Source organism: Ischnura elegans, chromosome 9 (genome assembly GCF_921293095.1).
Source record: "Ischnura elegans chromosome 9, ioIscEleg1.1, whole genome shotgun sequence".
NCBI lineage: Eukaryota > Metazoa > Arthropoda > Insecta > Odonata > Coenagrionidae > Ischnura > Ischnura elegans.
In genome coordinates, this window is record NC_060254.1 from 65,752,117 (window position 1) to 65,777,866 (window position 25,750).

Genomic DNA, 25,750 nt, shown 5'->3' on the forward strand with positions numbered 1-25,750 from the left:
CATTTTGGTTTATAAGTTATTTATCATTACCCTAGCTCATCTTAAAAATCTACTGAAGACATGGTTCTTTGCATAACAGGTTATATTCTGAGAAAAATATAGGTAAGAGTAAAAACAACTAACCGTATTCGAGTAATTCCTTGCGCCAAAAACTTCAAAACTTACAATCACGAGGTAAGAAAACACATCTCACTCGCTACTGCTCGCAAAAACATTTGGCCCGCCTTTCTTTGCGGTGAATTTCGTAACTAATTGCCTGAGTCTCAGGAAGAGCTAGGACTCATGCTGCTATCTATGAATGCACAAGAGAAAAATCGAGTTCGTCATCTTACCCGCTTCGTCATCTTACCCGACTTTCCCCTACATGAGGTAGTTAAAAAATACACATTTGTGACTATGTAAAAACTTCATAATGAAAACAAAGATGAAGACCAAATCAGAGAGGATATTTACCTCCCACCTCTCATTGTTCTTCACGAGGGCACCAACAGGCCTGCGAGAATTCATCGCAGCATGCATACCAGACACCCGCTCAATGAGAAGCGGAAGATTCGCAATCCTCCAAGTTGTGGCGGTTCTCGTAAAGTTGCATGGCGGCTGCAACATTACAGCCAAAGAACTGTCGGGAAAGTATTACTTTTCAACAGATAGAATGATTTTCAGTAGTGTGATGGCTCTATGGCATGAGCTAATCCTGATGCTACAGTGATGAAATACTCTAAATATAACGCTTATGCATACATGATATTCAACAGGGTTATAGCCCAGAAAGAAAAAAATAAGTGAAAGCAGGCCTGTAGATGAACATGGTCCATCGTCAATTTCGGGCATGCTTCAACCATTTCCCAATGGCGCAGCTTAATGATACCACCAGGAGTCTAGAAATCAGGTTATACAATCGGCAAGCTAATCATGGATCAATAGCATACGAATGAAAAATTAGAGGGTAAATTACTGCATGAAAATTTAGGTACAGCATTTGGTCTTGTTGAAAAAACTCCAAAGCAACTTACCCAAGTTTCCAAGACGATGAAGTTCCTGAGATTTTTAACAAAATGGGGAAAATCAGAGGCAAACCACGATCTCCTTGAAAGAGACAACGGGAGGACCACAGCTGACATTGTCAGCATCAATCCCGATATGCTTCCACATGGACCGATTCCACTGAGCTCCATCAGTGGTAACCAAATCCACATGGAAGCCTGCATTCTCCAAAAGGATGATGCACTCCAAGATAAGGTGGTGCAAGACTGCCGGAACTACGCCCCTGGCTTAAAAAAACAAGCACCCCACCTTCCATAAGGGCTTGAACATCGGCAGAGCATGCTCCCTTCTGTGGTTCTCTGGGTGCCTTGGGGTCCAGTCCCCCAAATCGGTGAAACCACCAATCTGGAATGAGCCCCTGTCTAAAGCTATAGCCTTTGACAACTTCATCTCATCGATGAGAAGAGCACCTAATAATTTCAATAAAAAGTAATAGATGCTATCACCATTTCAATTATATTAAATAACACAATATTAACGAATAGTTAGTACCCCTTCTGTCAGCCTTCAGAAGTTAACCAGCTTTCTGCTTCAAACACCGAAAGGTGTTTGAAGCTGAAAGCCATACTGCCCTTTAACTGAAAGTAGATACAGTAGAAGATCGATAATCCGGAATGCGTGGGACCAGACCCTTTCCGGATTAAAGATATTTCCGGTAAATAGATCTGTTCCCTGGATGCAGGCAACACTGCAATACGGAAAATATTTTTTTCCGGAACGTGCATTGGCATCAACAGAAATGATGTATTGCTGAGTAAGGGATCAAGAAAAACTCAATAAAATTCATGATGAAAGGCGTGAGAATCTTGGATATTTATTGAATATATATTATGGTGAGAATCTTGGATATCTATTTGCCATCTGTGATTAAAAAAAGGTTCAAAACATTTGAAAATATTCTTCGTCCGTAAATCGCAGAGGTACTCTTGATAAGGCCAACTGTAAATGAAATAAATATGGCAAATAATATTTTTACAATCCGACTGGAATATCAACATTTTGCCTCTCCGTATTTTTCAACATGCAGCTATCGCAAATTCCATGTCGTTTTCACGACTACTAGCATACATTTATCGGTAATTATCAAATCCTCCGATCGGAGGTAATCCCACTTCGAGTACGTTACCGTAAATAACAATCGAATTTGAATGTTAATTCTTCAATTTAATATTAATAGTCGCAGCTAATCTTTTAAGGGCGGAAAACGCGAGTATTTTGGAAAATCTACTTGGCATTAACTTCATAAACAACGCGTTCCCTAGCGGCATGAATCCCGAAAAATTGAAAAAATTGCTTACCATTACGTCCATTGGATATTTATTTGCCATGGGTGGAGTGGCACGCAGTATCTGTGGCAGCAACATCCGCGCACTTGGTTGTTGGTGCGTTCTTCATGAGGTCGGTAAGTTTGACCTGTTTCCAGCGGCTGCGTCTCTCTTGTATTAAATTGTTTTTCAACCTATGCATGTGTAATACCTCCATATCGTTGGAAGAAGAGGGCCTCTGCTCCAAGTACTTTATGAGTTTTTCTGCATAAGTGATTGCGTCCGACGTAGTAATTTTCTCCTCATCAGAGCTGCAGTCACTGTCGGTCACGTCTTCATCAACTGTCGAACCCGTGACTGCATCCATTATCTCTCCATCGGTCAAGCTTTGGTACACTGGGGCATTATTGTCGCAGGCATTCCATTCTTTTAGATCTTCATCACTTATGTCGGCATCCAGCTCTTTCACAAAATTTATAAAATGAGAAACGGGATCATTCGACGGACCCTGGAAGCCATCAAATTCTGGTGTGTCGTCAGTTTCCTCACAGCGGTTTTGAAAATCCGGCAGCAAATTACTCCAACATCTTTTCAAAACCTGGGGAGTAACCTTATCCCACGCTTCGGCAATACACCATACTGCATTTTTAAGGGTAAATTCCTTCTTAAATTCTTCATAGGAGAAAGCAGTGTCACGGTTGATGATATTTTTCATAACTTCACTTCGATAGTGACACTTAAGGCTATTTATTATCCCCTGATCAAGTGGCTGGATTAGAGCAGTACAGTTCGGCGGCAAAAAAGACACTATAACATTCTCCTCGACGAGAGTTTCTGCTGGAGGATGAGCAGGGCAGTTGTCCAACAACAATAAAATTTTTGCATTTTCAGGCAGTCCAAGAGCCTTGAAATTTTTTCGGACCTCTTTGACAAAGTTAGTATGAAACCATTCCTTAAATAATTCTTGCGTAATCCAAGCTCGCTTATTGGCTCTGTAAATCACAGGAAACTGGTGTATACCCTTAAATACGCGTGGTTTTGCACTTTTACCGATGACCATGAGCTTGCATTTATGGCTCCCGGCAGCATTGAAACAGGCTGCGATGGTGACCCTTTCCATTGATTCTTTCGCTCCGCTCGCAGTCTTTTCATCGCGGCAAACGAACGTATTTCGGGGAAGACAGCGCCAGAACAATCCAGTCTCGTCCATGTTGTAAATCTGATCCGGTGAAAGATTATGTTCATCCACCAACTTTGCCAGCTCATTGACGTAATCTTCCGCAGCATCGTGATCTGCTGACAGTTTTTCTCCGGTAACCTTCAGATATCGAATGCCATGGCGCTGTTTAAATTTTTGTAGCCACCCTGTCGTATATTCGCACGGTGACGTGATTTGTAATTCCTTGTGGAAATATTTAGCTTTTTCCATTATTATTCCTCCGGAAATTGGAACTCCTTCACTTCGTCGCTGCCGGAACCATTCGTATACCACCTTATCCACTTCATTGTTACTCGGCCCCCGTATATTTCTTCTTTTGGAAATTCCGGCCAACGAGTCAGACTCCGAAACGAACTGCAAAAGTTTTTCTCTCTGTCCCTTAATGTCATAAATGGTCGATTGCCCGACACCATACTCCTCACGAAGCTTTAACACACTAACACCTCGATCCAATTTTTTCAATAACTCCACTTTTTGTTGAAGGGAGAGAGTTTTCCTCTTTCTCTTGGATCCGATCGCTGCTTCCATGACCAATAGAGATGAAAATCAATCTATTGCAGGGTTATTCACTTAACGACACAAACTGCACAACGCTATCTGATGGCAAACGCCTTGTTACTGAAGCTGAAAAGAACTGACAACGAGACCCACGGAGTTACATTATGTTGCGAGAACTATTTCACGTGACCGACAAGGCGTGTCATTGGGACATTGTGAGTCATTTTTGACCTGCGGCGAATACAATGTCTTTGGGAGAAGGGTGGAGTGGTGCAGTCGACGTTTTCGACCAGTCCGCATGACTCATAGGGAGAGTCTTAGGGCCTCGCGGCGGGGGTCGCCCGCCCAACGACCAACTCGAGAATGCAATGCATGGTGGCCTTTCATTTTTCTCTTGGATTTAATTATCGCAATCTCAGGTTCAACCGCGGGTCATTAGGAAGGGTTAAATATGTTTTGAGAACATCTACTTGTGAAAAGGGATTGCCATATCCAATATTAAAACTACTAAAGGGCTCCCGCGATTGAAGCAACTGGTAATTTCGCTCGTAGATTTTCAAAAAAGGCAAATTTCTGATCGGAAAATAGTGCTTTCACCAGGGAATATGCCAGCTGAAAAAATGTGTTTTAAGCAATACGTTGATTCTCACTGCTGCAAAATGAGCGCATGCAGATTAAAGACGTCGATAGAATTCCTCTTCCTGACGGTCGGAGCTCATTGAGTGAAAAAGAAGGCAATCGTAAGAAAATAAGCAGTTATCATTCATGTTCCTTACAGTTTTATTTTAACTGCAAATCTCCTCGGATTAATTTGAAGTAATTTTGGGCGTGCGGCGCGCACAATGTAAACTTCAATCCACTTTCATCCCTCTACTGAAGTCCGGAAAGTTCGAGGAATATACATGGTACGTTGATTCCGTGAAATCTTTTGCGCGAAATCACTACATCTAGGGATCCCGGATCACGAAATGAAATATTTTACAGAAAATAACGGCAAATTAGTTGACTATATCTCTTGGGATTAGCGAGAAGACAGCCAGGCTCTGAGACGGCGATTTAACCACTTAGATAGCCATATTTTCGGCGATGCAACTTAAAAAATAGAAATTTTGAAAAACTCCGGGAAAACCTTCCGTTGTTTAGATCATTCCGTTAAATAGATTTCCGGATTATCGATCTTCTACTGTACCTCTAACGTTGTCTCACATGGGAGGGCCAGAATCCCATGGCTTCTTGGGTGTTCATAAAATGTTTTACTTTTAATGCGAAGCAGGAGGCATTCATAAACCCAGTCGCGAGTGTATCTCCTCCCCCTATCTCCACGAGCTTTTGCTGCAGCATAGCAGGCATTATCAGCCTCCTGCTAACCCGAAGGTAGAGATGCAATTTTCTTATTCAGAATCTCCTCTCTCATGTCTGTAAATTCCCTCTTCGTGGCATTCATCTTTAATTTCAGTTTGTCAACCTGGAAAGATAAATAAAAAAGTAAACACTTATGTTTGTGGATGTAATCCTTCTCAGGGAAAAAATAAATCATATTATGCAAGGGAAGTTTTCGGTTCATAAAATTAAGGCAGCCGAAACCACCAAATTTGACAAGACATGTTCGAACCGTGCACTGCACATAGTCCGTATGCGAAATATCTTCAGCACCACTTTGTTGGCACTCTTAATTCCAGCCTTCTCTCTCCTCCTGGTCCTGTCAGCCAGGAGCTTCCTTTCTGCGTTGCAGCTGCAACACCAAATACCAGGCCCTCTACCACGCTTCCTATTAAGGTTCTGAGCCACAAACCCCAGGCATTTGGCACCAAGTCTGCTCATATTTTATTCAAGTACACTGGAGTAAGTACTGACAAGTCTAGAAACACAAGTACCCTTACAGCAACAATATCCCACTATTAACATTAATTTGGCAGAACAATGACTGTGAATGTGCTTGGGCTTCTAACTGAATTAGGTACTCCATTTCTGCCAACATTTTGAATGGAATACTTTTTCATCAAGCCTGAGAGACATTCACAGCCATCATTGATCGGGAAAGGGTCAAATTAGTCTGGCAGAACAAGTGATTTTGAACATAGTGCTGAAATAAGGGCCACTCAATATATTAATACCGGTACATTTATATTGATCCAAGGTAACGGGACCCCATAACCTACAATAGATCATAATTAAACTTAGGCTGCATTATCTAAGGAATGCAGTAATTAAAGATTAGCAAAGTAATATCCCGGTTGACTCCTGGAATGGGAAGTACCATCTCCAAGAGAAAATTGGAAAAATTATCAATTTCTCATACGTACCATGACATGTTATCCGCCGTGACACAAAAACTGTTAATCCGATTACATTACTCCACGTGATGGCAAGGTAGTAGGTAGAAGGGATGGAATGGTAATGGGAACAATTAAGGGTCCTAAAGGAGCATATATCGTTCCCATGGGAACCTTTATCGTTCCTATAGGAGCATATATTGTTCCCATAGCAACCTTTATTGTTCCTATAGGAATAATAAATTTCCTACAGGTACAAGAAAGTTCCCAATAGGAATGAGAAATTTTCCCTTACGGTTGAAATTTTTTTTTTTTTTTTTTTTTTTTTTTTTTTTTTTTTTTTAATAATACCAGACAGGTCCCCGCACGGGGGGAGGGGAGTTATCTCTTCCTTTGGGGAGTCGCGCCCCCACGGACCCGAGCCCACCGAGGAGACAAGCTCGTAAAAAAACCCCGTCGCTCGCTCGGATAGTGTCCAGACAGCATGTGACTCTGCTGTTCTGAGTAGCCGTAACATCTGGCGTCCAGAATCACCCACGTGTTTGCCGTGCGTGGAGACCCGTACATGGGGGAGAAAGGGATCCTGGTGGGTGAGTTCTCCGGCACCCAGCCGGGCGTCGGAAACCCGGTATGGGCCGGAGTTCAATACCCCACTTCGGCCCTGGATTCCCCGAAAACGGGCGGCCGAGAAGAGCCCAGCTCGGTCAATCGGCTCCTGGCGGCTGGGGAGCTTGGCGGCTCCTTCCGAGCGTACGCCAGGACGGGCTAGTGCTGGAGATATGGGGGTCTCCGTAGGGCGGCCGAAGGCGTGTGGGTTCGGAGGGCCCCCGCGCCGGAGGTTCTAACCCAAAAGAGACCCCCTATCGAAGGTTCCTATATCCCTTGGGTAGCCCTGACGTCCATTCCGGCTTGCGGGTGGCGTCCCAAATGTGTGGCTCCGTGGTGGGTGGGGAGCCCAGGGGACGAATTATGTTCTTACTTTCATGGAGACGATTACTCTTCCTCCACCAAAAAGATCCCGCCCGGACACGGGCGGAGGAGAAAAGTCTTTTGAAAGCTCGAAGCGTTTTTTGTCTATGAAATGCGCCAAAGAAGGTGACACTCTGAAAAAGGTGTCTCCCTTTTTCATTAAAAAAGCTATGCAATCGATAATTACTGGAGAGCCAAATTCGGTGAAAAAACTAAGAGATGGTACCCTACTAATAGAGACTGCGAACAACATCCAAGCTGAAAAACTGCTTAAAACTGAAAAATTACACGACATCCCAGTTAAAGTCGAGATCCACCGCACTCTAAATACCTCTAAGGGAGTAATAAGTCACTACGACCTTCTTTACGTGGAACCAGAAGAGATCAAGAGAGAGATGGCCCCCCAGGGCGTCATCGACTGCCGCAGACTGACTACGAAGCGAAACGGTGAAGTGATAAATACCACGTCAGTAATTCTCACGTTCGCTCTAGACAAACTGCCCGTTAAAGTCTTCTTAGGATACGAATCTGTAACTGTGCGACCATTCTTCCCTCAACCGATGCGCTGCTTCCAATGCCAAAAATTCGGCCACATCGCACCGCGATGTGAGGGCAAGGCCACCTGCCCGCGCTGCGGCAAGGACAAGCACGATGGGGACAAATGTGCGGAAGCGGCCTGCTGCGTGAATTGCGAGGGTACCCACGCGGCTTACTCTCGCGATTGCCCGAAAATGAAAGAGGAACGGAAGATTATGGAAATAAAAACTATGGAAAAAATATCTTACCTGGAGGCAAGGAAAAAGTTCAAAGCCCTTAGTGCCCCCTCTTTCTCGCGTTCCTTTGCCGCAATCGCCTCTGCTCCAGTTAAGAAGTGCACCATTTCTACACAGACGGAACCTGAAAAGCAGATAGATTTATTAAAAAAAACAAATGCGAGTAACAATAGCAATACTAAAAAAAACACCCCTAACTCCTCCGTAGTGTCTCCCAAAAATACAACAAAGAAAACCACCAGAAAACCTGACCAGCGAGAGAAAACTCCCTCTCCTGGTCCCTCCGGCAAAGGTATGGAACCGATGCAGGAGGACACAGACGAAGATCTCTGTATTTCGGACACAGAGATCGAAAAAGTCAGGAATAAGGGAAGGAAAAGTCGCTTAAAGCGATGATTCCACAGACTTCCGGGCTAATGCTGCTCCAAGTTTCAATATTGACATCCTTTTTTTTTCTGTTTTTATTTATCTTTTACCCTTTTTAAACCCTTTTTATGAATTTTATATTACAATGGAATTGTAATGGATTTTATCGGCATAAGGAGGAGCTGGCTGTTTTAATAAATGATTTTAACCCTTTCTGTATATGTTTGCAGGAAACGCGTTTTAAAGATACAGACAAGGGATATTTAAAACATTTTAACACTTTTAGACTGGACGATACTAGTGGCCAACGAGCCCATGGTGGAGTTTCGGTTTTTGTCCGGGAGGCTCTTTACACCTCCCGAATAAATCTTAACACTCCGTTCCAAGCGGTAGCGGTGACGGTGCACGCTCCCGAGGCGATAACGGTGTGCAACGTTTACCTGCCGGAGGGTGCACCCGTCACCCGTTTTAATCTAGAATCCCTTGTTCACCAGCTACCTCAGCCTTTTATTTTACTCGGAGATTTTAATGCTCACGATCGTCTATGGGGAAGCACCCCGGAACAGTGCAACCGCAGGGGACGTATTTTATCAAGTTTTATTAGTGATTTTAACCTTTTTTTACTCAATAACGGCGAGAAAACCCGTTTTAACTCTTATAGCGGCGATTCTTCCTCCATTGACTTGAGTATTTTATCGACTAGTTTGGTCAATAAACTCAAACTCTCTGTGCATAAGGATCTTAGTGGGAGCGATCACTTTCCCCTTTTAATCAAAAGGGAGCAAAATATAAACCCCGATTTTATTAGACCAGGCTGTTGGATTGTCCGGAAAGCTGATTGGCATCTTTTTAACTCAAATTTTAACTACGTGTGGGATAAAAACAACGACTGTGTAACAAACGTAAATCTTTTGACATCCAGCATCATTCAAGCCGCCGAAATTAGCATACCACGATCTCGAAGCATCCTTCCAAGAAATGCGGTGCCATGGTGGAATGAAACCTGCGCAGAAGCCGTTAAAAAACGTAAGAAAGCTCTCCGAATTTTCAACAAGTATCCTACAGCAAATAATCTCTCCGCTTTTCGGCGACTAAGAGCGAAAGCGCGTCAGGTAATAAAGGACGCAAAGAGGATTTCTTGGATGAATTTTGTCTCCGGTGTCAACCACAGGACTCCACTTGCACAGGTATGGCGTAAGGTGAGGAGCATATCGGGTAGCAGCCAGCATCTAGGTATATCCTTCCTAGAAGTCGAAGGAAAGGTTATCATTTCTCCAGCTGCGATAGGGAACGTATTCGCCCAATTACTCGCCAAAGCGAGCAGCGACGAATGCTATGACCCTTCTTTTGCGATCCTCAAGAAAAGGCTCGAGAACGTCCCTATATCCTTTATGGAGCCTAAAACAACGGCAGACTACAATATGCCATTTACCATTTGGGAGCTGAAATCTGCCATCCATGACTCCCACGACACGTCCCCAGGACCCGACGAGATCCACAATGCCTTCCTCCGAAATCTATCGGAATCGGCGTTGCTGGAAATCCTTGAAACTTTTAATCAGCTCTGGGCCAATGGGGATTTTCCTCCGTCCTGGCGGGAGTCCGTCATTGTTCCCATCCCAAAACATGGAAAAGACCGAGCTGACCCGAATTCTTACCGGCCGATTTCTCTCACCAGCTGCCTGTGCAAGTTAATGGAGCGAATGGTAAATCGACGTCTCATTTGGTGGCTGGAGCGTCGAAAACTCCTCTCTAGGATACAATGCGGATTCAGACGGAACCGTTCCACAATGGACCACTTGGTCAGAATTGAAAATTTCATCCAAGAAGCCTTCCTCCTCCGCCAACACGTAGTCGGTGTATTTTTCGACTTAGAGAAGGCTTACGACCGGGTCTGGCGACGTAAGATTCTACGCGTATTACGCGAGTGGGGTTTTAGAGGCTGTTTGCCCATTTTTATACAAAATTTTTTAACCAACCGTGTTTTTAAAGTAAGGACGGGACAGTTGTTGTCAAATTTTTACCCTCTTGACAACGGAGTTCCCCAAGGCTCGGTTCTGAGCGTGACGTTGTTCGCTATTGCTATCAACGACATAGCTCACTGCATCAAGGAGCCAGTGTTAGGGTCACTATTTGTGGATGATCTCGCGATTTTCTGCAGATCATCTAGGGTCGTGAATGCATCGCGTATGGCGCAACTCACCATCAATAAACTTCACAAATGGACCCAAAATAACGGCTTCCTTTTCTCTTTGGAGAAAACAAAGTGCGTTCACTTTTCTCGCACTCGGGGCGTCCATGTAAATCCCACGTTACACCTAGGTGGTAGAAACCTCCCATTTGTGGAATCAGTCCGTTTTCTGGGGATGACCCTCGACCACAAACTCAACTGGAAGGAGCACATTAATTCTGTCAAGGTAAACTGTTTGAAGTCTTTAAACATTTTAAAGTTTTTAAGCCACGCATCTTGGGGAGCAGACCGCACCACCTTAATTTTACTTTACCGCACACTGGTGCGGTCGAAATTAGACTACGGCTCATTCGTGTATGCGTCCGCACGCGAGACGTATTTGAAAGCACTTAACTCAGTGCACAACGCAGGTCTGCGACTATGCACTGGGGCGTTTAGGACCAGCCCGATTCCCAGTATATATACCGACGCAGGCGAGCCTCCTCTATGCTACCGAAGGACCTGGCTTCTTTGTAGCTACGTTTCCAAAATTTTAGCAATGACGAGTCACCCATGTTATAGTTTACTTTTTAAACCCCGTTTTATTAATGTTTTTAACCGAAGGACTAAAGCAACCAGACCAGTAAGCGTTCGTTTTAACGATTTTATTCGCGGATGCGAATTCACGCTACCTGAAGTGTATCCTGTTTCATTCTCGGAACACCCCCCTTGGATCACTCCCACTCCGGTGGTGAATGTTCTTTCACGATCTCGACCGAAGTCTTCCACAACTCCCTCGGAGTACCAGCGTTTGTTTGCCATGTTCCGATGGAATCACCCCAACCTTACCCCCGTTTACACTGACGGTTCGAAAGATAACTCTGCTTGTGCATGTGCAGTGGTCTCCCCTATCCACGGGAACATCAGAGCAAAGCTTCACCCGATGTGCAGTGTGTACACGGCGGAGCTTTATGCCATAAGGACAGCTCTAGAAGCCCTAGATGACCACGGCGGCTCCTTTGTGATATGCACTGACTCCAGGAGCTCGCTACAAGCCATCTCTGGCTTCTCACCCGTGCACCCGATCGTGCAAGAAATACACTCTCTCCTGCTGACCCTTTCGAGAAAGGGTTTGAATATCCATTTTCTGTGGGTACCTGGACATGAGGGGATAGCCGGGAATGAGATAGCAGACGCTATGGCCAAGGAAGCTCTGAATAACGAAGTTCTTGTCTCAACGCTGGTTCCCCACGAGGACTTACGAGCATCTCTAAGAAACGTGGTATTTGGAAAATGGAGGGAGTCATGGAGGATTCTAAATAATAACAAGCTCCGTGGCATCAAGGACACGGTAGCAGCGTGGCCCTCCTCAGCTCGTAGTAATCGGAGAGAGGAAGTAGTACTTACACGATTGAGGATAGGGCACAGCCCCCTGACCCATGCGTATCTCTTTACTGAAGAGAAGGAACCTCCCCAATGTGGGGATTGTAAATGTCCTGTAAGTATTAGACACATCATGCTAGATTGTGTTAAGTACCGCGAAGCGCGAAGGCGAAATAATCTAGGGGGAGACCTAAAAACCCTTTTAGGAGACCACCCTACCAACTTAATCTGTACATTTCGGTTTCTCAGAGAAATAAACATTTTTAATAAAGTCTAATTATGTACACTTTCAACGAAGACATCAGATGCATTAGATTACTTTATACATAACAATTGTAATTAAATAGCACAGTAGTGGTGCAAAATGACCTTGCCGTCGACGCACCCTAAATCCAAACACTACTACTACCAGACAGGTTCAAGAACGTTTCCCATATAGTGAAGCATTTTTAAATGTGGAGCCTAAGCTATTAAACTTTCCTATCGTGTGTTATGTTTCACCAAGTGGACAAGAAAGTAAGTATTTTTATATGAAGTCTATTTTCCACCATGTCATGCACATAAAATTGTAGACTTCCCATCTAACATGCAGGTAGTATGGTATACTCTGAACTCCCTCTAAATTTAACAGTGAAAAACAACTTTTTGAATGATAGACCACAGAAATTAGAAAAGGAAACTTCTTATTTCCCCAATAGTTCTGCGTTATCACAGATGTAATGCATACATCATCATGCATGACAATTTTTTACAATAATTTAATTTAAAATAAAAACATTTGACAATAATAAAGAAATTTCAAGAAAAGGTTAGGAATTCATTAAAAATGGTTCACTGGTATGAAACTCAAATAGTGAGTTCCATTTCCCAGATCCACTTAAACCGCAACACAAACAATATCTGTGATTACACATGAAGTGCTTTTCCCTTTGCCAATGACCGTGTATGTGTGCAGTAACCCTCTCAACTTTGAGTTCTTTAATAACGAAATACACCTCACCAAAATTAATTCAAATAATATATGGAGTATTTGTGCAAATGCACCACTTTTTAATTCAATAGAGGTATTATTTGTTTTCGTACAGGCTGAAGAATTCATTGTACTAAGAGTCATCCCTCTCCATACTAGTCTATCATATTCGAAAAGTGTTCTCCCGTTGGCTATTCTATTGATTTCCTTGGCAAATCAAGATGATTTCCCAAGAAGTGAGCAGCTTTCCTTGGTCTTCACGCTGTGAAGAAGTTATCCCTTTTGACCACTTATTTGACAAAACTTCATGATGTGCGGTCCTACTTCAACTATGTCGAATAAAGTTGTGATTTAAAGTGTGATTTCTAATATCCTCACAATTTGGTGAGGCATACCTTCAGTGCATTTCGAATTTAAATGGATACCCATTGTGTCCACTAGGGAACCCATCTTCTCACACTTTCAGGTAGATATAGCAATTGATGAATGTTGTATGTCATTTCATTTGTACCGTATAAAACTTCTGTTTTATATACAAACTCTTCTAGCATCAGCTGACTTTCTTTAACTTCATCACTTATGTCATTTTTTAGGAGTATTCGCACAGATTTGACAAATAGCTTCCAGTGGTTGAGAAATTCTGGAGGCAATGTACCTTTCAGTACGGGATCACTGTAGAAGAGAACCAGTTCTCATACTCCCTAGCTTTCATGAAATTTCGATAAGTGAGAATAACAGGTAGGCGCTTAAGAAAATGAGGTGGTGATATATTTGCCAGAAGACTATCTAAATACAAAACATTTGTTTGAGTACCTATGTAAGAGTGTTTGCCAGAATGGTTTAACCATGAATTTAGGAATCTTTTTACGATTCCCAGGAGACAGCAGTCAATATAATGTGGTACAAATCCCCAGATCATAGAGAAACCCTCCAGATTAATTAATGCACTCACAGTAGTGACTCCCATGACCTTTTTTTATCTGCAAATGATGCTATATAGTTCTAAAATTTGATTCTGTGCGAGCCTGTGGTCCCGTATTCTTGCAAGGGAATTTAATGAATGTTCCACTCACTCTCCTGGATGAAGGCACCAACTACATGAACCAAAACCTTTCACATGTGAAATCCCTTGCATGGGAGGCCTGGCAACAGAATCTACACAACAACAAAGTGTTAAAACTTTAACACTTAAAGTATTATATCCCAAATTTACTTTGTCCCTTTTCTCGGAGAGTATTCATGTAATTCACAAATGGTTTGAGAAATACCCTATCTTAGGCTTCAATTGGAAGCTCATTTATCATAAGGTATGTAGGCCATGTTGAAGTCGATGAACATTTGGATACGGGAATACCGTCGCAATTAAATGCGTAGGTTATGACATTTTGTGAGAACTCTTTCATGCTCTTTTGACAATTCAAGCCATCACAGAAGTCAGACAATGAATCTCCAGATAGGATATTTCTATCCAACATTTGAGGAAATTCTTATATAATTTCCCAAAAAATGACGAAGAGCACAGCTTGCGATTGCACGGACACAAAATGTAAATTGCGGTAAGCATACTACATAGGCGGAAAAACACAAATGAGAGATAAACGAGCACTTAACTCCTAATCCCATCCCCAATTTCGCAGGGAGTGAAAAGTGAATCTGCCGAGGGTGCAGCTTTTCCAGGCTCATCTAACGGCGCCTATTCCGTTGAATGTTCGAAAGGCACCGCTCCCGATGGGACATTAATGGTGTCTTTTTTCCAGCCTCTTCGGCAGGAAAAGACAAACCATCAAACAGGGTAACGTCGAGGCCAGAACCATCATTCCCGAAGGTGGATGAATCACTGCGGTAGATTGCCTTTCTTTCGGAGGCTTCCGAACGGTGACCTTTCTGGTCAAGTACTTCGGGCAATTTAGGAATATCGTCCGGTAATTTAGGAATATCGTCGGGTAATTTAGGAATATCGTCGGGCAATTTAGGAATATCGTCGGGCAATTTAGGAATATCGTCGGGTAGGGGTCTAGCTTAAGTTCAGGTATCCCCCTCGGCCACTTGACGATAAACCGTCTTTAAGTTTAATTTCTGTGTACCGCGTAATTGAACCTTCTGGGAAGTGGTCCTCGCAGGCAACATTTCGTTCAGAGAACTCCCTGTCCAAACGTGGAATCACCCGGCGCCATTTCTACATTTGGGAAAAATAATGTAACTCAATTATTCTTTTTAATTATACACAATGCTGTTGTCTCTTTTAACTTATTTATTCAACTGCACTGGTAACTCGTCAACAACTTTTTCTTACCCTTGACAACCCTTTGCTTATTTATAAACTTTAACATTTCGTTAAAATAGTTACTATTAACTTCAACAAAAAATTCTGAAAAAAATCCATCGGCAGCTCCGATTATATAATAGAAATACATAACTCCGGAGCCTTCGCGCAAATTATTCATTATCCTGCCACAACATAGCACACCATTTGCATAGTACGAATGGCAGAATCTAGACCACGTGGGTTTTAACGCGATAATTCCACATAATGTACATTATAACGCTGTAATTACAGCTTGTTTATAGAGATAACAGGAATTTATTTGCATTCGCTTAGTCTTTGAATGTATATTCTTTGTCGCGACCCGGCCCCGGATAAGCCGGGACTCGAATCCGAACTATTTTAACGTGGGCTCTTGCCCTTGGCGTCGGGTATCAATGATAGTACATGGATTGCATTTTAATAAAAGAAAAAGGAACTCTACCTTTATTTCCGGCGACGGCACGAATCACCCTGGGAGGCTGGAGGCAGGAGAAGGCGGCAGCACGCTGTGGCGACAGGCGATAGACTGGCAAATACTGGTCTAGCGATGGGTAGGGCGCGAGGAATTTCCCAAGTTCCCGGAGGGGGAAGGGATTATGAGGTCTAAATTTCGCAAGTAACGGAAGCTGATGGCGAAAATGGCCCACAAGAGAGGGCTTTAAAGCAAGGTATGAAGAGAGTGAAAACGAAAGCAAAAGAGCCCGGGAAGCGGGTATCGATGAGCCAAGCAGGCGCGAGACAAGAGTTTACAATAATCAAGGCGTGCACAATCACGCCTTTCGCGATCAGAACTTCACCCCGAAGTAGTCGAAGACTCGAAGTAGAAGACCTCAAGTATCTCCCGGTTTACCTTTATATAGTGTCTCTCGAATGACGTAGAGACGTTCAAAAAGCCCAGGTGGGGGGCATTCCGCGAAAACATATCTTTTAAACTAGACCCCCCCCTTCGAAAAGTTAGAACCCGTGAGCGTTCCATTAATGGTGTTTATTCCTATTTGCCAGTCTTTCGGTCATTGCCTTTCCTTCTCCTCCTCCCGGATCTCCCATTTTATGAAAAACAGGGCTGTTTGTGCATCGTCCTCTGCCTCGCAAACAGCCCTGTCCTCCGCGAAATAATTTGCAAATGGCCCCCGAATTTCGGGCCATTACAATACTCCCTCCTTTCGCGAAATCGAGCAGCCTCCGACGAGGCTACTAGCATTTTTATGTGCCTGTAAATGCCGTTTTAGTTCTTAGGTAGGTTTCCTCTTTCTTCACTTTATTTACCCTCATTCCTCTTTGTAGACAGTACAAACACAGAGAAAGAAGAAAGAAAAATACACACAAATAGAAAGGCGGGAACCAATCGGTTCCCGTAAAAAGGACAGCAAAAGAAGAAGTAATAATGCCAAGAAAGAAAATCACACATAGCTGTCCGTGAAGTTATCTATATTTAATACATGAATTAGAAAAAAAATAAAATGTTCGTTTTATCACTTTGCACTATAATGTTCATAATCCCCGCACATGGAGGGGGTGGCACAGGCGCACCTCCAGGTTGGGTGCCCCTGCCACGGGTATCCGCCCAAAAAGGAGCACCGCCTCCGTCTCCTCCCGCGTTTGGAACCGTAACCAAAAGGTGGGGCCGTCGTCGTTGCCCCACTCCCGGCTCTCCAACGGGCGTGCCGCGTACACCAGGTCCTCCCTCCACTGGTAGGGGTCAGCAGCCCAGGGGATCCCATCTACTTCCACCCAGAACTCCCCCCATCGCTCTGCTGACCTCCACCCCTGATTCGTCGCTTGGGGGACTGGCATATTATTAGACTATAAATGGAGATGAGAAAAAAAAGAGGAATGAGTACCAAACACTTTAGTCAATTTGGAAAGTAGAAAAAAAAAGAATGTTTGTATATATAACCACACATTAGTCCATATCCCGTGAAAAGTTTGTGACACTGATCACACCAAAAAAAAAATAAAACGAACGACGAGAAAACAGAAAAAAAAATTAAAAAAAAAATGAGATTAGTCTATAGGGGTCGGGGTATTCTTCCCCGTTGAAGAAGGGGGCTCTCTGGAACCGGGGGCGTTTTCGTCTCTTCTTCCTCCGCTGGGGTCGGTGGGCGGTGCGCGCGTGTGTCGCCACACCGTCTCCTCAGTCGCCGCTGGGATGAGCCTTGGGGTAGGCGCCGAATGGAGTTGCAGCCATTCCGTTTCTTCTCGCGCCGCTGGCACTGGTGCCGGCTTCGTCGCCCTCCTCCTCCATCGGCGGATGATCAGGCCGCCTACGATGAGTAGGATGACGAGTAGTAGCAGTGCCCCTCCAATGTAAGGGAGAAATGACGCGGTGCCGCCTATCCCCGTTGTCTCCTCCAGGTCCTCAGCCTCCGACAGCATCCTCTCCACCTGCGCCGTCGGGATGTCAGCTCCTCCGCCGGGCGCTGCTGCCGCTGCCGCGATGATGCATGCGAGCCGTTGCTGACGTTCGATGGTGGGGGTGTTGATGTAGTCGCGAAGTCTTTCCGGCAAAATCCGGTGGATGTCCGGCATAGCGACCTCCTCTGCTCTTGGCGAGACGCGTTGGCTGCGGTGCTGATATGCTGTTAGCACCTGCCCCTCGCTGTAGGCCGAGCAACCCTCGTTTAGGTCCACGACGCCCGTCCCGGCGAGAAAGGTCTCGGTCACGTTGAGCGACTCCTTTCCCGCGGGGCATCGCTGCAGCAGGCGGCTGCGGTGCGGCACGCTGAAGACCCAGCGGTTGGTGCCTCTGCTTCGGAAGAAGCGGGGACTGGGGTGGGTGATAATCCGGGTGTCACAGTCAAGGGGTTTGTCCTCTCCCGTGTAAATTCCATACAGGCAAGATGAGTATGGATACTCTGTCACTTGTTGCCTAGGGGGGCATATGGTCAAGGGGCCATAAGTACATGCATACAGGTCTCCATCATACAGCAGCATGTCTTAACCTATTTTCTGAAACGGCTAGATAAGGCGCCTCCGGGACTATTTCAATTGATGCGTTTAATTTTGGCAATCTGACGGGGAGTGGCACTACTTTGAAAAGCCGAAACAATTGGTTACCCGATTGCATCGGGATCTCCGCCATGATTCTGATTTTCCCTTCTACGATGGCGTAAGATACGCGTGCCAACGCGTAATATTTGTAAATCTCTGAAGGAGTGAGGGGGAAGGGGAATTTCGTTCCAGTCGCAAGGTGTGGCTGGATTTGTTTTAAAGAGCTTAATAGGTCAGCGGGGTTAATAAAATAAGGGCTAAGCTGATTATGAATTGTGATCTCCCAGGCGTGTTCAAGGAGGATGAGGTCTTCCCTGATTTCAGCCAGTACTGCTTCTAATTGACGGAAGCAAGAGGAAATCGCGAAAGTACTCGCCAGGCGGTGAGCCATAACTCGCAAATCTTCGCCCAAATCAATGTTAATGAGATTAACTTCCTTTGCGAGTCGTTCGGTTACACTCGCGATTTTCTCGACGACTGCTTTATTTTTCTTGGCCATGGTGTACGTGGAATTTATAAGTGACGCCTGTAGTTGAATTACGTGGATGTTTTTATTGATGGCGGAATGGAGAGTGCCATCTTCCTTTATTAATTTTGCGAAATCTGCCTCTGTCGCGGTTCCGAATAAAAATTTCATAATCTCGCCGCCAACGTTAATAAGGCCTCTCCTTTGTCTTTTCAACGAATCCTCAAATTTCCAAAGTTTAATTAATAGTTTATTTATGGCCGTTTCTAATCTACTAGTGATCCGGAAATGGAAGATTTCCATTTCCAAAATATGCATAAATATGTTGTTGTGTGACGTCTCAGAATAGCCAGCTGTGACAAACTATGCCTTGGGATTTGCACCTTTTCACTTTCAAGAACGCCTAACCTTCCTATTCCCCTTCCTCTTGGACGAAAACATCCTGGTTCCTCTTACCTATATAATGGCGCGGTGTAGATGCAATTGGTACTCAACACGGACGCACTCAGGAACTCACTCAGTAACTCACAGTTGGAGTCGAAGCACGGGCCGTATGGCCCGTGCGACCTAAGCGCCTCGCTATCCACCCGTGCCATCACCAGCAGCTCCTCTCCTTCCCGTGACTTTTGGTAATGTTCTAAATTTCGGCTATTCTAGACGCACATATTACTTATTGTGTATTCATTGAATTGATTTGGAAACTGGGATTTCAAAGGGAAATAAACTGGGTTAAAACTTCAAATACTTGTGTGTGATTATTCGCTTCCCGACACCAAGGGCAAGAACCCCCGCACCCTTACAATGGTGGCAGCGGTGGGATTGTTTTGCCATAACCCCCCTGTGGGAGGGAGTGGTAATTACGTCCCAAAAGACTGTGGGATTACTGCCTAGGTAGTGTAAGGCTCATTTATGATCACCTTACACGCGTCGGAACGATAATCACACTCACTTTACATTCTTTGCGTCTCTAGAGTTAATTTTTTGGGTAATAAATTCCGCGTAATACTTTAAATTTCCAGAAAAACTATATTTGATGTGTCAGGAAACACTTTCTCGGGAAGTAGAGCTTGGTGGTAAACGGTGGATGCGAGTGGCAATTGCTCGCCCACATATTTCACGAGTAACGGTAAAGTCCGGGAGCGCTGAAACCAAAATATCTGTCATAACAATGCGGTATTTCGGAGGAGGCGAAATAATTTGCAAATGGCCCCCGAATTTCGGGCCATTACATCTTAAAGGAACATTGCATTTCTATCTAAAGCTTCACGGTACAATTACTTGTTGGACTCGGGGAGTTAACCTCAAGTTCGGTAATATATTATTATCCATTTTAAATAAATCCACCAAAATCTGTCTAAAATAGGTGATTTACATACCCTTGCTAGGAAGAGGCTTTTATTGCGTATGCCTAGCTCCTTATCACGTCTCTTTTGGCTATCTTAGCCGCCTTTGCACCCAGGTACACAGCAACGCCGGTTGGGCCCCATAGTGAGAGTCGAATAATACTGAATCTACGACTCTAACAACGAAATTTACTGCAACAATCTGATGAAATACGGAGCATGCGAGACCACTTCCACTACGCTTTATGACAGAAATCGCGCGGGGTCAATTTGCCTTGTGGCGCCGCTATGCAACCAATGCTGGCGAGCGAATAAAATCCGTGCCAAACGGCAGCAGGTAAAAGGCATACCATTCGCCCAACATGAGTTGCCTGTAATGGAGTCCTCTTGGAATGGTAAATCGGCGACTTGTTTGATAGCTCGAGCGTCGAAACCTTCTTTCCGATGTCCATTATAGTTTCCGACGCGGCCGTTCGACAATTGACCATCTGGGGCCCTATCCACTAAGACAATCTCTCGGATAGTTCGTGGTTGGTTCTCGGAAAGACGTCATCTTTACGGAATGAGCTATTCACTAAGGTCTATCCGAACTTTCCGTCACGGGAACTCGTCCGAGAGCGGCCGAAATGACGGAGGGTGTCGGAAAGTGACTTTCCGTTTCTCGGAAACGGAAAGTGATATGCCAGCTGGTAAGTTATGGAATATTTTTACCGGTAAAGTGATGCTGTAGAAGCTGGTAAGAAATCTCAAATCATTTGCAATACTGGCACGGTATGACAACCTTTGAAAAGCTTGTGGGTTTTGATATTCTCTTACGTCGTCTGCAGATCTTCACAACGTTAAATGAAATCACAAGTATCTCAATTCTATTAACAAACATAATGCAATTAAATGACGTAAATCATTTTTAGATGAACGAAATACAGGCGTTGAGGTTAATCAGAGAGAGGAGAAGAAGGGAGTTGAGGCAAGTCAACAGGACAAGGTTGCGCCGGCTCCGTGAATTAAGCGACCCATACCTCATGCCTGATGCTGCTTATCAAGGGCTTTACCGGCTTAATAAGGCTCTGACAACCGAGCTTGTTGAAGAGCTGGAGCCGCATATGCACCAGGCTGAGAGAAGCACATCAATACCTACAAAATTAAAGGTGAGAATACACAGAAATGAGCACAGCAAGCCTCTTGTTATTACAAAATGATATACTTTCTGAAATGCTCCTAGGTCCTATGTGCTCTACATTTTTTTGGGCAAGGCAGCTACCAAAAGTCTGCTGGGAGTGACTGCCACCTGGGCCTCAGCCAAGCTGCTGTCAGCCGTGCAATTGAAGAAGTGACCGAGGCGATGAACTCTCCTCAAGTGCTGACACGTTGGGTTCATTTTCCACAGACACGCAATGAAAGACGGCAGGCCATACAGGAGTAAGCCATTGTCGATTTCTCTCACAGCATACATAAAAGAATACTTTGAAACACAAAGATGCATTTGTCCTTAACTTGAAAGTCCCTTACATTTCCATTCTAAGTAGTTATTGATGGATTTAATAGCAACATAAATTTTCATTAATTTTGGATACGGGAACCTTTGACTCGGTGTCAGTCTTTACTGCTACACTCTTTTCTTTAGGCATCTTCTGCACCTAGCAATTGCTGATGAAAATTCCACCTTACCCAGTTCTTTTCAACAAAATCCACAAGTTCAAGGTTTTATAAATGTAAAGAAATAATACAGCATCTTCCAGGAGTAGAAGTATTTTATTTCAAATACATATACAAAATTAGTCACCATTACGTCTGCCTCCTCAAATACGTTATAAATCTGAAATGAAAAATATATTGATGTTAATGCCAAAGATTTCTGCTTCACAACAGGGAAAGTGTTCTGTGAGGTATCAATTTCAGTTGGGGTAGATAAGCTCTGGGTAGGAAGTTGCATGGGTGGGGGGGAATCAGGAATGCCATCACTTCGTTGCTTCGTAACCTGTGAGAAATAATGAAAAGTTTATGACACGAGGCCTCAGATTTCTTTGATGGTTACAATGGTAAATTCGATACAATGGTAAACTGTTTGAATTGAATTCTTTTCCATGTTGATTCTACGCAATACTTAGGCCTATTACTATATTGGGATATTCAAAGGTATTGAAATACCGGTTGACTGATTCAGTTCAGCATTTGACAGCACCAATAAGAAGGATAAAAACTTCCCCGGAAATGACACTTTTCCCACCACTCCACCCATTACGCCATCCACCAGTTCGCAATTTCAGCCCTTCAATAATAAGTGTATTCATTTAGAACAGCCAGCAATATTGAATATGAGGTCAGACACCTACCTCCATTTAGACAATCGGAAGTCTTCGTTTCTCATTACAAATTCCTCATTAATAAGGAATTATTTTGGTTTCACCAATGCCAGGCTATAAGAAAGTGTACACTCTGCAATGCACCTCATATGACAATAAATTTCATTGGAGAAAATGAAAATATACTCATTATTGGGCCAGTTCCCACCATAAGACTTGTTAGACATTCTTCATAGAGATGTCCATTATAAAAAATATCAAAGCCTTTTGAATACAAAAGTTTTTGCTGAATCGCATCAGTCTCATACTTTTTGTGTGAAAACCTCAACCTCATTCTCAATTAGGAAATGAATAAGTATTCTCATATCACTAATGCTGATTTCTTTGTATTCAAACTGGCACTTCAAACCAGTCTTCTTTGGGTGATTGCAACAACATTGATAAAATGTGTTTCTTATTCAATAAGTCAACATATTTAAAGCTACTATTGTCAATTAAAAATATGCTATAACAATTAATTAAGGCATATTAATTCTTCCTCGGTTAACAAACCAAATCAAAATATTTTATTTGATGGGAAAATGGTTTGATCAGCAAGAAATTGCATAAACTTTGAATATACCATACTAAATTAATATTTCTTCTCTATCTCTCAATGTAATGCTGTGTCTAAGTTATTTCGAGCAAGCAGTCAGTCATTACTTTTTTGGTCCCCTACTATTCCGTCTGAAGTGAGGAAGGCTATCAATTCTATAAATATCTCTTCTGTTAGGCCAGATTAGATTCCCTCGAAGGTTATTAAAGCTTTTAATAATGTTATCTCTTCATCGTGTCATATTATAAATTATTCATTCATTTCTGGGTGATTTCCTACAACCCTATAGCAAGCAAGATTGAGACCAAATCCTACTATGGGACATTTGTAGAATCAACAATTTATGGGCCAATTTCAGTTCAAACAGTCTTTTGGAATATATTGAAGAAGCTAGTCTATAATTGCTGTATATGTGTAGTCATTTCTCATTAGACATTTTAGACAGATATACAACTGCCAAAAAGGTTTTAGAACTTGAAAATCTACAACAACAGCTATTTTACAATTTTTGATGGTACTGCCATTGGAATTAATCATAAAGTGTTACAGGTATCTAATTTGATCGAAAAAGTGCATTCACTAGTGTAGATTGTAATATAGATTTTCTGTTTCTAATACTTCCTTGCAAGGTAAGGTTTATTTCAACACCATCATGTTTTAAGAGAAATGTTAATTTTTTTAGCAGAGAGCCTTATTATTATTCACTCTGTTAATTTTTTAGAAGATGAACAGCCATATTAGGAGCTAAATTAGTATTTTTGTTTCACAGCATATTATTTGTGCTATTCCTGCCCTATTATGTAACTGCATTTTTAAATATTGGTTCATGTGTATGACTCTGTTAATATGTATGATACTCAATGGAAGATAAAAACCTCTACGTTACTTAGCATGTGGTTTTTTTCAAAGCATCCTAGGGTGACCTTGGGCAATGTAAATGATGTTAATTTCAAGGGTGATTATGATTGACAAAAAATGAACAGTTTGATACAAAAATTTTATTACACAAATGTAACAGTCGGAATATGTTGATCAGGTGATCATAAAAAGGTAATGGATATCTATGTCCACATAAAAATAACACATTACCTATATCAATTATGTCTAATCAAAATACCACAATATTATCTATTTTGCTCTCTGTGAGTAGTTATGGTGATATGTTCATACTGGTTAACAAACTTGTCTTTAAGGGATATTTATAAATAGATTTATTATAATGTATCAAGCTTTTTGAACTAATAAACTGATAGTATTAATTATTCATTGATTTCTGTTAATTTTCCTTTTCATTGAGATTTTAAATTATCTCACAGACATTCAATACTATATTGCATGCCATTTGTGACTAAAAGTGTTACTTATATTCTCCTTATTAATAGTTTATTATTGTTTTTTATCACTGAAGCCAACACTGTAATGTGACAAGTATTGCCATTTAAAGTTTCTTTATTTTGGTAGTACACTACTCAACTTCTCATTAGCATGAAAAGATATTATCCATTCCCCTAATGTTGACCATAATAGATTGAAATATGTATGTAGTCTTATGTGTAACTAGGGTGTTGGCACTTCTATGGTTTGGTTTTGGATGAAATAATTGATGAAAATTGATTAAAAATTGTTATCTCTATCTATATTATTCTGTCAGCATTATCTAGCAATCGTATTCTGTTTCCATTCAATTTGATTGCTCAATAAAAACAAATTATTGCCTTCAAACTCCATTTTATAGGTTTCTACGATTCAGCAAATAGTTCTACCTGCATGGAGTCAGGTACATCTAAATGGCCCTCCACAGCCACTTGGCCCAACAACCCAAGCAATGTCTCCTCAAGAGGAGTGAGGGCTGTCACTTTGAGGGATGGCCCTCCTCCTGTCCCTCTGGCATGCCCCATAATCCTGGCAGCTTTCTGCTTCGTGTCGCACCGCCAGTCCTGCCAAACCTGCCAATAAATATTCCTCTGATACTGTCAAAAAATCAAATTAGAGACAATGCTATTGGATTAGTGTAAGCACAATATTACCTTAGCCCACTTCTCCGCCGTCTTTGTTGCTCCACTGGAGCAGGCGTTAAGGCGTATAGTTAGCTGTGCCCACAGCTGCTGCTTCTGGGCAGCAGCTTGTGGGCCAACTATTCTATTAGTGGCTAACCCCGGGTGGTCCACCATGAAATTCAGGAGCTCCTCCTTCTGCTCCTGTGACACCCTGGGTGTCACCCGCACAGCACTACGGCTTACGCCAGTATCTATTGTGAATTTTGATAACTTCAGTTATTGAAAAAATATGATATTACAGAATTGAATATGCAGAATTTAAATTAGCTTAGATCACCAGGAAATATCCATCTTACAAAATATGATATTACAAATATGCAGCATTTAAATTAGCTTAGATCACCAGGAAATAACCATCGAAATATTAAAACTATAAAGGAAAGAACCATTTGTGAAAGTAGTCTTGTGCAGTATCCTATGTGAAAGTTTTATTAGTTCGCAGCAACGTAATGTTGCATTTTAAGGAACAATGTTACAATAATTAACAATCGTAAGAAATAATGGATCACCAGAAAATACGCTGTATCAATGTCGCCGTGAGAATAACTGGCATTTAGTTAAGCTTTGGATGTTGTTTATGTTTACCATTGATATTTACGCTTACCTTTCAGTATTTAAAAGTGAAATTACACTAGGTATACCAACGTAAAATTAGGCGATTTCGCTACTTACGAATAAAATCAATGCTGTGAGAATTGTCCAGTATAGTTGCCTGCGACTTAAAACAATAATATTTATTAAAAATTAGCATATTTTCACT

At 42.6% G+C, this 25,750-nt stretch overlaps 1 protein-coding gene across 2 annotated transcripts; it reads right to left on the reverse strand.

Moving 5' to 3' along the window:
* Positions 1-24,281: 24,281 nt before the first annotated feature.
* Positions 24,282-25,217, reverse strand: LOC124165803. 2 transcript variants are annotated; one of them, XM_046543328.1, is made up of 2 exons: positions 24,961-25,217; positions 24,282-24,870 (listed from the first exon to the last, which is right to left on the reverse strand). In XM_046543328.1, the coding sequence occupies exons 1-2, from the start codon at positions 25,102-25,104 to the stop codon at positions 24,673-24,675; spliced, it is 342 nt and encodes a 113-aa protein (XP_046399284.1). In that variant the 5' UTR covers positions 25,105-25,217; the 3' UTR covers positions 24,282-24,672. The 2 variants fall into 2 exon arrangements, with proteins under 2 accessions (XP_046399284.1, XP_046399283.1); XM_046543327.1 differs by having other exon boundaries at positions 24,282-24,879.
* Positions 25,218-25,750: the final 533 nt, after the last annotated feature.

Coding starts and splice junctions, on each gene's coding strand:
- LOC124165803 (XM_046543327.1), bottom strand. CDS start 25,104: ATGGTGGACCACCCGGGGTTAGCCACTAATAGAATAGTTGGCCCACAA. Junction 24,880..24,960: donor CGGCGGAGAAGTGGGCTAAG/GTAATATTGTGC, acceptor ATTTATTGGCAG/GTTTGGCAGGACTGGCGGTG.